Here is a 12,457-nt window from a genome sequence, read left to right as displayed (position 1 = left end):
TAAGATGCTTTATGTTCTTGTGTTCGTGTTTATAATTAAAGCAGCCAGGGCGTTTTATTTAAGGACTCCCAATTTCATCTTTTACTCAAAATACTTCAATTGGATAGATTGCAATAATTGTGACTACAATTGTTGGGTTTATATAGTAATTTTGGCAGTATATCCCTTTTCACAGCCCAATTAATGTAAAAACTGCTTAACCAATTTCCTCTTTTAAGCCGGGGAACTTTTTTTTAAAGACTTCCCAATGATTTGAAAGTCTTGAAATCATAAATTTCAATAAATTGTAATGTTAAAGCTTTCCTTATATTTCACTACTCAAGCACAATTACTGGTTCTGCCTTCCCTTTTTTGACTGTGTGTTGAGCTATGTAATAGGTGAGGTACTGGTGCATACCAGTTTTGCTAATGTTGGTAGCATTAGGCTGGCAAGTTGAGTATAGTTTTTTGGCAGATTCTGTTACTGAGTTATTAGCAGGGTTGAACACTGAAGACCTTGTGTCTGTATTTAAATGATTTTGTGACTAGAAAACTCTTGACAAATTACTGTGTAATACTCACTGGGGAGGCCTTAAAGGGAGTGCCTCATTGCATCCCAAGCAAGCGTTGGATTTCACAGCTGGCACCTTACTTACTTTCATTGTAATACCGAATTGAGTAGCACAGATAGCTGTAGTAATGACTACTGTGGTTAAATGTATGGCTGTGCTGTGGAAATCAAATTTATTCCAGGCTTAGATGTTTTTAGTGTCACAGCAGTTCATATAACCTACTAAAGCAATGTAACTGCAGTTAGATAAAAAATTTTGAATTATTTTTGAATAGAAACATTCAGAAATGGATTTAAAATTAGTCTGATCCAATCCTTAACCCGTGGTGTTAACTGAATCCAGTGGGGAGATACTGTGAGGATCTGTCTCTGGGAATCACTGACTCATGCTTTGTGTATCCAAGATGCCATATTCCATTATAACTTTGGCCCAAGGTTTAATTTTTCTCTGTATGATTTTGAATCTCTGCAACAATTCCTTGCAGTGTTGCCACCAGGATTTTTAAAGCCATTGACAATGGAAGCAAGAAATCTACGACTTTGCAAGTATTTCTTTGCAAGTCTGGGGACGGTGGACAATGCGTTTCCAAAGATGGAAGTAAATGTACTCTATGAATAATGAAAAGAAATGTTAACTACTCTCCACTGTTTGTCAGGGTGAGTTTGGTGGACATTTGAAACTAATGCTGTTTGTTCATTGGTCTGATGCTGGCAAGATCAGCCATGTGGACATTTGAAGTGCTTCAATATTTTATCTGTTCACATTTGTCTGCAGACTCTGGCTTTCAGTACCTGGTGGCAACAATGCTGAGGGCCCCATGGCTGTTCTGATGTTTGAGAAGCTTTGAAGTTTGTGTTTGATTTTACCAACTTTATGCTAATTCCAAATGAACACCAGTATTTCTTTACTCTGTTGTCAATGTGGAAAGGTATCTCCAAAGGGTTTAGTATCATGTATTATCTGCAATTGCCCACATGGAGTAGACTGCTGCTGTGTTCCTTAAACAAAAAACTGAAGATAAATATAAGCTGCTTTTTATATGTGCTACGGGTAAACGAGCCTTCTGCCAGTAGAAGTGCAGTTGATTAAAAATACTGATTTAAAATACTGTAGTCTGAAGGACAGCTAGATTAAGGATCAGAACTAATGTTTGGAGAAGGAACTGTAAAGTTTGCACAGGTCAATGGTGGAAGCATTTTTATATGGTCTAAAATTGTCAACTACAGACTTTGGGTGGCACAGTGGTGCAGCTCTTAGAGCTGCTGCTTCACAGTGTCAGAGACCCAGGTTCGATCCTGACCTTGGTTGCTGCCTGTGTGGAGTTTGCACGTCCTCCAGCTGCTCCAGTTACCTCCACATCCCAGAGACATGCCAGCTGGGAGTGTAGTGGATGTGGAGTAAGCAGCTCTCATTAGGTGAGTCTGTTTCTTGATTTTGCTTTCTCTTTCTTCTGCCATCCGTCTGCATCACTTCGACCTTCCCCAACGACATTAATTTGCAAATCTCCTCCATGTGCCAATCTGTGCGAAGGTCAAATTACCCATTGAGCTGGGGTGTTTGTGAAACAAGACAAAGCTCAGAACAAAAAAAATGCTGGAGTAATTTAGCGGGTCAGGCAGCATCTGTGGAAGCAATGGATAGGCAATGTTGTGGTCTGATGATGGGTCCCGACCAGAAATGTCTTCTGTCCACCTCTTCCACAGATGCAGCCTGATCTGCTGAGTTACTCCAAAACTTCACTCAAGATTCCAACATCTGCAGTTCTTTGTGTCTCCAAAACTCTTAACATTAGTTCTGGGGCTGGACTCAGTGTTAGCAGCATGTTGAATACGCTTGCCTTGCTTTATTGTTAGGAAGTGAGTAAACCTAAACAAAGAGAGATCAAAGATGCTTTTAAAGGCCAGAATAAAGCAATTAGAAAATGTCCCCTTCTCACCGCCATGTCATGTCCTGGTCAGTTTGGAGTTTGACTACTTGTTTGGTATTAAAGTATGAAATATGATAATTTATGATCGCGTTTATTGATTCAAGAGGGTTTAAAACCTTTTATTTCCATGCAGGGAAAAGCTGAACACTTGCATTTTGTGTTTTACTATGATTTAGAGATGAGAGTCTGAAGCTGAGCAGTCTTTGCTATCCGAGGATGTATCTAGTGCAGTATGAAAACTGTGTATACTGTTGTAGGTCTACGTTTTGATGAAGAATAAAAAAAAAAATTGCACATCTGAACTGTGAATTTTAATACAGAAATCTATTTATTACTAAAAATCTCATCTTGTTAATATATATTTGTTCCCGAAGTATAGCCAAAACAAGAGACACGATAGCATGCCAATTTTAGGCCCACCTTACCATTAGCCTGCGGTTCAAATGGTTGTTGTATTTTAATTTTTTTTCACATTTTAAACTTAAAAAAACACTTTTTAAACTTGAATAAATTTGATTGCCTCTACCACCTACCACTCACGTGGGGTCCGGCCCGTCCTAATTGGCTACCTCTGTGTTTGACGTCACAATGGGAATCCCAACAGGTCCGCGCATGCGCAGTTGGGGCCCGTCGATCCAATACTTACGTAAGATGGCCGCCAGATCAATGCGTGCGCATTTGGGGGAGGGTTGCCGCTTGGGGGGGGCGGAACCCGCCTGCGTGACGGGAGTGGCGGCCAATGGGGGGGGGGGCTGCTGAGCCATACAGCTGCTGCTGAGCCGTCCAGCTGAAACTTTAATAAATGCGCTCCCCCCCCCCCCCCCCGGGAGGACCGGCGCCCGTCCCGGCGTGCCCCACGCCTGATCTTCCTGTGGTGCAGCGCGGCGGCAGAGGGTCAAACAAGATGGCCGTGCCCGCCGAGCTGCCGCTGCAGGAGAGGTTTCCACCCAGCAAGAAGTGAGTTGCTCCCTCTCCCCTTTCCTGTCCCCCCTCGCCCACCCACGGCCCTGGGGGATTCTCCCCGGCCGCCAACGGGTCCACGGATTGTCAGTTGGGGGAGGGTTGCCGGACCCTCAGGAGAAGTTTGCACCCAAGGGGGGTTGCAGCGCCCGCGGGAAAGGTTTGCACGGAGGGTTGCCAGGCCCACAGGAGAGTTTTGGATCAGTTCGGGAAGAGTTGCCGGGCCCACAGGAGACGTTTGCATCCAACGGGGGTTGCCACACCCGCAGGAGCGCCCGCAGGTGAGATTTGGACTCAACGGGTCCACGCCCGTATAGTATTCATTAAAGTTCCTGAGTTGGAACAGATGCAAGGATGAACAGTGAATGGACTGACTGCTGGGGCATGAAGCTGGAGCCCATCAGAGGGGATGCAGATTGGAGAGTCTACATTTTATAGACAATAAACAATAGGTGCAGGAGTAGGCCATTCGGCCCTTCGAGCCAGCACCACCATTCAATGTGATCATGGCTGATCATTCTCAATCAGTACCCCGTTCCTGCCTTCTACCCATACCCCCTGACTCTGCTATCCTTAAGAGCTCTATCTAGCTCTCTCTTGAATGCATTCAGAGAATTGGCCTCCACTGCCTTCTGAGGCAGAGAATTCCACAGATTTACAACGCTCCTGTGGTGCAGCACAGCGGCAGAGGGTCAAACAAGATGGCCGTGGCCACCGAGCTGACTGGAAAAGTTTTTCCTTATCTCCGTTTTAAATGGCCTACCCCTTATTCTTAAACTGTGGCCCCTGGTTCTGGACTCCCCCAACATTGGGAACATGTTTCCTGCCTCTAACGTGTCCAACCCCTTAATAATCTTATACGTTTCAATAAGATCCCCTGTCATCCTTCTAAATTCCAGTGTATACAAGCCTTGTCGCTCCAGTCTTTCAATATATGACAGTCCTGCCATTCTGGGAATTAAGCTAGTAAACCTATGCTGCACGGCCCTCAATAGCAAGAATATTCTTCCTCAAATTTGGAGACCAAAACTGCACACAGTACTCCAGGTGCGGTCTCACTAGGGCCCTGTACAACTGCAGAAGGACCTCTTTGCTCCTATACTCAACTCCTCTTGTTATGAAGGCCAACATTCCATTGGCTTTCTTCACTGCCTGCTGTACCTGCATGCTTCCTTTCAGTGACTGATGCACTAGGACACCCAGATCTCGTTGTACATCCCCTTTTCCTAACTTGACACCATTCAGATGATAATCTGCCTTCCTATTCTTTCCACCAAAGTGGATAACCTCACACTTATCCATATTAAACTGCATCTGCCACGCATCCGCCCACTCACACAACCTGTCCAAGTCACCCTGCAACCTCGTAGCAGTGATTGTTATTGTTGTACAATCGAATCAACAAATACTTATTTTTTCCAAAGCTCCTTCTAAACACTGAAGTTTAATTGAAGTAAACCAGGTTCAGGTGGAAAATTGGAGGGGAAAAAAGGGCAAGAGATCACTTGTGGAATAGTGTTCTGAGCTCCAAAAAGGAAACGCCACAGTAGGGTGTAATGTCAAGGAACAAATCATGGGAGATTATCGGTAGGATAGGAGATGATTATGATGTATTTTAGTCGACTTAGACTGGAACAAATTATCAGTGCAGTTATGGTAAACTTTTAAGTTTGTTATATTTTGGGGATAGTTTTTTTAAAGAACACAATATTCTCAAACCAACCAGAGAACCGTGGTGGATGACTAAGTTAGAATGATAGCATTGATTTTACAGTGTTTGAAAGGTCTTACACTCTAAAAATAAACTTTCATTGTTTAATTTAAGGGCTTACAGCGCTTGCAGCACCAGAGACCCTGGTTCGATCCCGACTATAGGTGCTGTCTGTAGAGAGTTTATTAAACCCCTTGACTGGGTTTTCTCCGAGATCTTTGGTTTCCTCCCACACTCCAAAGATGCACAGGTTTATAGGTTAATTTGTTTGGTATAAGTGTAAATTGTCCCTAGTGCATGTATGGTAGTGTTAATGTGTGGGGATCGCATGTTGGTGTGGTCTCGGGGGGGCAGAAGAGCCTATTTCCGCACTATATGTCTAAAACTAAACTAAAGTTTACTAAAAAATATTAGCAATTTGGTTCTGTTATCCATTAGGGTGCAGCTTACTGTGTGTTCACCTTGATAATGCAAGGTAACATTACCTAGAGGGACAAGCCCCTTTAGCCCCTTGCCCCTGTGGCAGCTTTAAAAAAAAAAGAGTTCAGCAATTACTCCCACTCACTGCTATTCTTCTTCTAGAGCCTGAAAGATATTTCCAGTCACCTTTTTGAAGTTAGAACTGAATGAGTTTTCAATTGTCCCACTGCCACGACCTGCAGGGCATATGTAGCAAGCATTCAGACCTCACGTCGGTTTTGGTGGTAGGTGGAGTCGGCCAGGGCATCTGCAGAACTACCAGAAATTGTCCTTTTGACATCCTGAACAGATGGATTGAATCTTGGTGGCATCCAGTGTTCCGTCTGCACTCTGAGAATGTGGACCTGCATCAGCATTTACATCCCTGAAATGACGCTTGCCAAAATTTGAAAAGGTTCAGTCATGTAGCCTATTGGACTCTTCCAACACAAACTAAATCATTGTGTCTCCAGTCGGTGTGGCTTTGTCTTCTTCCTTGCTTTCCACAAGCTCCAAAGTGGGTGGTGTCTGATGTTCTGAAACCACATCTATCTGCAGCGGAGATGCCTGCCTTTTCCTGTTCGCTCTCCCTCTGATTTTCTGATTGGTGCCAAGATTCCATCTACTCTTGGCCCAGAATCCTTTTCTATGCACCCTTTCACTCAGCGGTAATAAAGCTCTATCTGCATCATCTGAGCTGGAATCAGGGGTTTTGTCTGCAACACAAAGAATGTAATGTGTTTATGTCATTGATATGTTGACGTTAATACAGTGCATGAATGATTGTTTAATATTCCAAAATAGCATTGTGTGGAAATCCTGGAATGGGTGTGGTACAATAAACAGAATAGTAAGGGATAAGAACCATGCAATACCAAAGGATATTACTCAGCCATGGAAAACACAGAACAAAGAACAATACAGCACAAGACCCTACCATAATGTTTGTGCCGAACATGATACTTATCTCATCTGCCTGACCATGAACCATATCCATGTGCCGATGTTGAAAGCCTCTTAAATGCATTAACATCTCCCTCCACCACCACTCTTGCCGGTGCATTCCAGGCACCCTCCTATCCTCCGTCCAAAGAAAACAGCTTGCCCCGCACCTCTTCTTTCACCTTCTCCATCTGCCTTTAAAGCTATGCTCTGGTCTTTGGCATTTCTACCCTGGGAAAAAGGTTCTGACTGTCTACCCTATCTATGCTTCTCATAACTTTATATACTTCTTTCGGGTGTCTCCTCAATCTCCAATGTTCCAGAGTAAACAATCTAAATCTGTCCAACCGCTTAGGCTAATACCCTCAAATCCAGTCAGTATTTGTGTTGTAAAGATTAAGAAGGAGTCTTGTTCCACCCTTGCTCATTTCACCCATACCTCACAGTCACAGGTTCTACGTTCAGATAGTTAATTAATTATTTTAAAGTTAATATTGAATCCCCATCTACTGTCCTATCACCCAGTGCATTTGAGTCCTGGGTTTTTCCATTTAATTTTTGCCATTTATCTTAATTCTACTTTTGGGTGGGGTTGCTTTTCTCTCTACTGACCTTTTTCCTCTTCTACTGGGTCTTCGTGGATGCGAGCTACACTTGTGCTCCACCTTGTCCAGTTCACTTCATTGATCCTGGAATGAGAAATGATGAGTTTGAAACAAAATCTTGAGATCGATTTGAAATCCAGGGAGGGGAGAGAATGGAAGTTGGCAGATTAGCCAAAGTTCAATGTGGGACACTGGTCTGTCCCACATGACCCTCACTTCCTTGATCGTTCAAAACGTTTATCTCCACCGCCCACTAAGGTAGTCAATTCCAAAGACTCTCCCCCCTCTGTGAAAATAAATCCCTTTTCCCCTCAGGTTTAAGGGATTCACCGTGGTGCAGTTTGGGGCTACCGCCTTACAGTTCCAGGAATGTGCTCGCGATCCCAGCCTTCTGTTATCTGTGTGGAATTTGCACGTTCTTCCTGTGACCACATGGGATTCCTCTGGGTGCTCCGCTTTCCTTCTACAGCCCACAGCCATACACGTCGGTGGGTTAATTGGCTGCTGTAAATTGCCCCAACAGTATGGGTCAGTCAAGGCAAATGGAGAGAATCGTTGGGCACTCCTACAATTGGACCATTTTTATGTTTTGTTGACAGTGGAAAAGCTTCAGAGGGTTGGAACATAAAGTCTGTAAAATGAATTAACTGCACCTGCAGAGAGCGAGGTTAAAGTAGTATAGCACAGAAATAGAAACTGGCCCTTTGGCCCAGCCCATCTACACCTGTCCCATTTGCCCGCATTAGGTCTGTACCTTGCCTGTTGTGTCTGTTCTTACTGCCCTTTAAACATCATGATTGTATCTGATTCTCTCACCTTCTTTAGCAGCACATTTCAGATATCAACCACTGTGTAAAAGAAAGTTTTCTCTTCAATTCCTCTTTAAAACTTCCTCTCATCTTCAACTTATGGCCTCCTCTTTTTGATATCTCTGGGAATAAATTTCTGACCATCTATGCCTCATAATTTTTCTACACCTCTATCAGGTCACCCCTCTGCCTCCTTCACTTCAGGGGAAAATCAGCCCAGCCTGTCTAATTCTTCCCCGTTACTAAAGTCCTCCAATTCATAAAACAACAGAATGATTTTTTTCTGTCCTCTCCAGTACATGCACATCCTTCATAGAGTGGAATGACCAGAACTGTGCACACCACTCCAAGTGCAGCCTAACCAGTGTTTTGTAAAGTTATTATGTAATGTCATCGCTTTTATATTCTGTGCCCTGACCGATGAAGGAAAGCAGTCGATACGCCTCCTTTACCACTGTGTTGACATTTCAGGAACTATGAACCTGGGGGTTCCTGTTCATCACCATTCCCTCCTGCATACTATTTGCTAGATATACATGTCTTACCCCCTACTTGACTTCTGAAAACACATCACCTCACACTTGTCAGGATTAACTGCCATCTGCCAATGCTCTGCTCAATTTTCCATATCCTGCTTTTAGCCTTCGACTGCCTTCCACTATCCACAACACCACGAACTTATGTCATCCGTAAACTTACTGATCATATCTCCTACATTCACATCCCAGTCCTTAATGGAGTCATAGTCATAAATTGATACAGTGTGGAAACAGGCTCTTCAATGTCCCAGCTACCCAAGTCCCACTTGCCTGCGCTTGGTCCATAACCCTCCAAACCTGTCCTATCCATGTACCTGTCCAACTGTTTCTTAAACAATGGGACAGTCCCAGCCTCAACTACCTCCTCTGGCAGCTCGTTCCATTACACCCACCACCCTCTGTGTGGAAAAAGTTACCCCTTGGATTCCTATTAAATCTTTTCCCTTTCACCTTGAACCTATGTCCTCTGGTCCTCGATTCCCGTACTCTGGGTAAAAGACCCTGTGCATCTACCGGATCTATTACTCTCATGATTTTGTATACCTTTATAAGATCTCCCCTCATGCTCCTATGCTCCATGGAATAGAGACCTAGCCTACTCAACCATAGCTCACACCCTCCAGTACTGGCAGCATCCTCAATTTTTTTCCTGAACCCTTTCAAGCTTGAAAATATCTTTCCTATAACATGGTGCCCAGAACTGAACAAAATATTCTAAATGGGGTCTCACCAACGGCTCATTCAACTGCAATATGACCTCCCAACTTCTATACTCAATACTCTGACTGATGAAGGCCAAAGTGCCAAAAACCTTTTTGACCACCTTATCTACCTGCACCTCAATCTTCAAGGAACTATGCACCTGTACTCCTAGATCCCTCTGCTCTACAACACTACCCAGAGGCCTACCATTTACTGTGTAGGTCCTGCCCTTGGTCGACGTCCCAAAATGCAACACCTCACACTTCTCAGTATTAAATTCCATCAACCATTCCTCCGCCCACCTGGCCAATCGATCCAGATCCTGCTGCAATCGTTCATAACCATCTTCACTATCTTCAAAACCACTAACTTTTGTATCATCAGTAAACTTGCTAATCTTACCCTGTATGTTCTCATCCGAATCATTGATGTAGGTGCAAAAATAGTAACGGCCCAGCACCAAACCCTGTGGCACACCACTGGTCACAAGCCTCCATTCTGAGAAGCGACCTTCCACCATTACCCTCTGCTTCCTTCTATGGAGCCAATTTGCTATCCATTCAGCTATCTCTCCTTGGGTCCCATGAGATCTCACCTACCAGAGCAGCCTACCATGCGGCACCTTGTCGAATGCCTTACTAAAGTCCATGTACACAACATCTACAGCTCTGCCCTCATCAACCTTTTTGCTCACGTCTTCAAAAAAATCAATCAGATGTCAGACACGACCTCCCATGTACAAAACCATGCTGACTGGCCCTAATCAGCCCTTGCCCATTAATCTATGTCACTAACAACACCGCAGGGACACCACTAATCAGATTTCCAATTAAAGCATCCTTAGGCTACCTCCCTTTGTCTCCTGTTACCAAGTCCAATTAGCTAGTTTATCTTAGATTCCCATCTGCCTTGACCTTCCTGATCAGGCTACAATATAGACCTTGTCAAATCCCTCACGAATGTCAGTATAGACAACGCCTACTGCCCTGTCATCTTAGTTACTTCCTCAAAAGAAAAATCAAATTAGTGATGTTTTGTTACATGAGAAAATATGCTATAAAAATACAGGGTGCATTACCTGATGTATCTTTTGCCCTTCAACACTATTCCCTGTTGAAACTTTTTCCTCAGAAACTTCGGCAAGTACTTCTCCAAATTCAGAATGGTTCTCGCTCTCTTGTCAGAAGAATTAAGGAAAAAGAAACAAAGCAAAATAGTCACACACCAACTTCTTGTGAGTTCACAAACCAGAACAGCAACGCTCTGTTCCTTTGTTTTGAACCTGTTTATTTTCCTGTGTTCAAGGATGAATTGCCACCCAGTGGAAGCGGAGGTTATGGATTGCCTTTTGGGAAGTACAGCCATCAATTCTGTTTTGGATTTTTTGGGGTATATTTTTGAAGGAAACAACCCATTCTCCAAGACATTGGCTGCTGGCACAGCAGTTAAGAAATCTATGTTTAAAGCAGGATTCCCATAAAGTCCAGCAAGTCCTTTGAGGCCATGCTGTATATTGGTCATATTCGCAGCTCCCTACGAGTCCTATACATCCAGGTACTGCTTGTTCAGATGCACAGCCTTGCAAATCTGAAGGTGCAATTCCCCAAGTCATAACTTCATCAGAGTACAGGCTCACCAATCATAGAGTCATGCAGCGAGGAAACAGGCCTTCGGCCCAACTTGTCCATTCCAACCAACCGACCAATGGGTCTTAGCTAGTCCCATTTGCTTGCGCTTGGCCCATATCCCTCAATCTTTCCTCTCCATGTATCTATTGAAATTTCTTATAAATATTATTGAACTTGCCCTAAGCATTTTCTCTAGCACCTCGTTGCATATCGCCACCACCTTTTGTGAGGAAAAAATGCCACTCGAGTTCCTATTCGATTTTTCCACTCTCAGCTTAAACCTATGCCTGCAGGTTCTCTTCCCCTACATTGGAAAAAATGCTGTGCATTCACTCTGTCTATTCCCATCATGATTTTCTACAGTTCTAAAAAATCACACATTCCAGTGTGCCAAGGAATAAAGTCCTAGCCTGACCAACCTGTCCCCATTGCACAGTCCCTGGAGTCCTGATATCATCCTCTGAAATCTTCGCTACACTCTTTCCAACTCAAATCTAAATCTCAGCCTGATTATTAGAAGCAGCCGATGGCATTGAAGTGGATTATGGAAAGTACAGTCCCTATTTCTGCTCACTGCCGGTCCACTGGAAGTGTGCATCTAGAGGCATCAGGTGAACTTAATGGGTACCACACTGGGGCAGCTGTTGGAGCTGCTGCCTCACAGCCACGGACCCGGGTGCAATGCTGTCCTGGAGCGTGGTCTGTGTGGTGTTTGCGTGTTTTCCCGGTGACCATGTGGATTTCCTCCAGCTGCTTAGATTCCCTCCCACATTCTAGACATGCAGGTTTGTAGGCTAATTCACATCTGTAAACTGTCCCCAGCATGTAGAGAACAGATGCAAAAGTGAGATAACATAGAACTTGTGCGAACAGCTGGTTGGCATGAACTCAGCGGGCTGAAGGATCTGTTTCCATATTGTATGTTTCATTCAACTCAATTAATCATCCCTATCTGCTTCCATATGGTCTCCCTGGGTTGTCACCCAGGGTCAGATGAACATCCACTTGAGTTGGCCACTGGGAGGATGGCTAGTGCCTGAGGTAAGAGGCAGTCCCTATGTGTGTTCATGTGGTGAAGAAAGGTGGTGGGATGGAGGGGGGGGGGGGGTGCAGGAGCAAGAAGGAAGCTTCAGGAGCAAAGGTTTTGGGGTGCGCAGATGTTGAGGTAAGGTATTTTCTGAGATACCTGAAGTTTCCAGATGTTCTTGCTGTCTTTGGAGATGTTGCCCACTGTGTCCCCCATCAGCGCGATCAACATGTTGAGCAGCAGGATGAAAGTCAGGACCACGTACAGCACCAGCAGGAAGAGGAAGAGCTGAGGGTAAAGGGCATGACTCTGTATCTCCAGATCCCCCAGTCCGATGGTCAGCTTGAAGAGTTCCAGCACGGCCATGTTGAAAGAGTCAAAAGGGCTACACTTCTCCTCATCATGGCATCTCTGGATCAGGGAGGCGAGAGCTGTTGGTAGAAGAATCCAAGAATAGAAGCAAAATTCAAACCAAGCTGCTCTGGGTTAATGAACAAGTGCGATAGTCCCACCCTTGTGACTGTTTGGGCTTGCCTGACCCATTCTTATCCATTCTCTTGCTTTTATCTCCAAGCTGCTGCTTTTATCATTCTCATG

At 44.3% G+C, this 12,457-nt stretch overlaps 1 protein-coding gene across 1 annotated transcript in view; it reads right to left on the bottom strand.

Moving 5' to 3' along the window:
- Window positions 1-6,061: 6,061 nt before the first annotated feature.
- Window positions 6,062-12,457, bottom strand: part of LOC144606524 (transient receptor potential cation channel subfamily V member 3-like) — a 40,168-nt gene continuing 33,772 nt past the window's right edge. The window contains exons 12-15 of the mRNA XM_078422760.1: window positions 12,020-12,291; window positions 10,284-10,381; window positions 7,163-7,239; window positions 6,062-6,324 (exon numbers count right to left, since the gene is read on the bottom strand). Of these exons, the coding sequence (XP_078278886.1) occupies window positions 6,062-6,324; window positions 7,163-7,239; window positions 10,284-10,381; window positions 12,020-12,291 (710 nt within the window). The remainder of the gene's footprint in view (window positions 6,325-7,162; window positions 7,240-10,283; window positions 10,382-12,019; window positions 12,292-12,457) is intronic.

The sequence above is a fragment of the Rhinoraja longicauda genome, chromosome 26, assembly GCF_053455715.1.
Source record: "Rhinoraja longicauda isolate Sanriku21f chromosome 26, sRhiLon1.1, whole genome shotgun sequence".
NCBI lineage: Eukaryota > Metazoa > Chordata > Chondrichthyes > Rajiformes > Arhynchobatidae > Rhinoraja > Rhinoraja longicauda.
The sequence above is the reverse complement of the archived record's forward strand: the minus strand, read 5'-3'. Positions and strand labels throughout refer to the sequence as shown.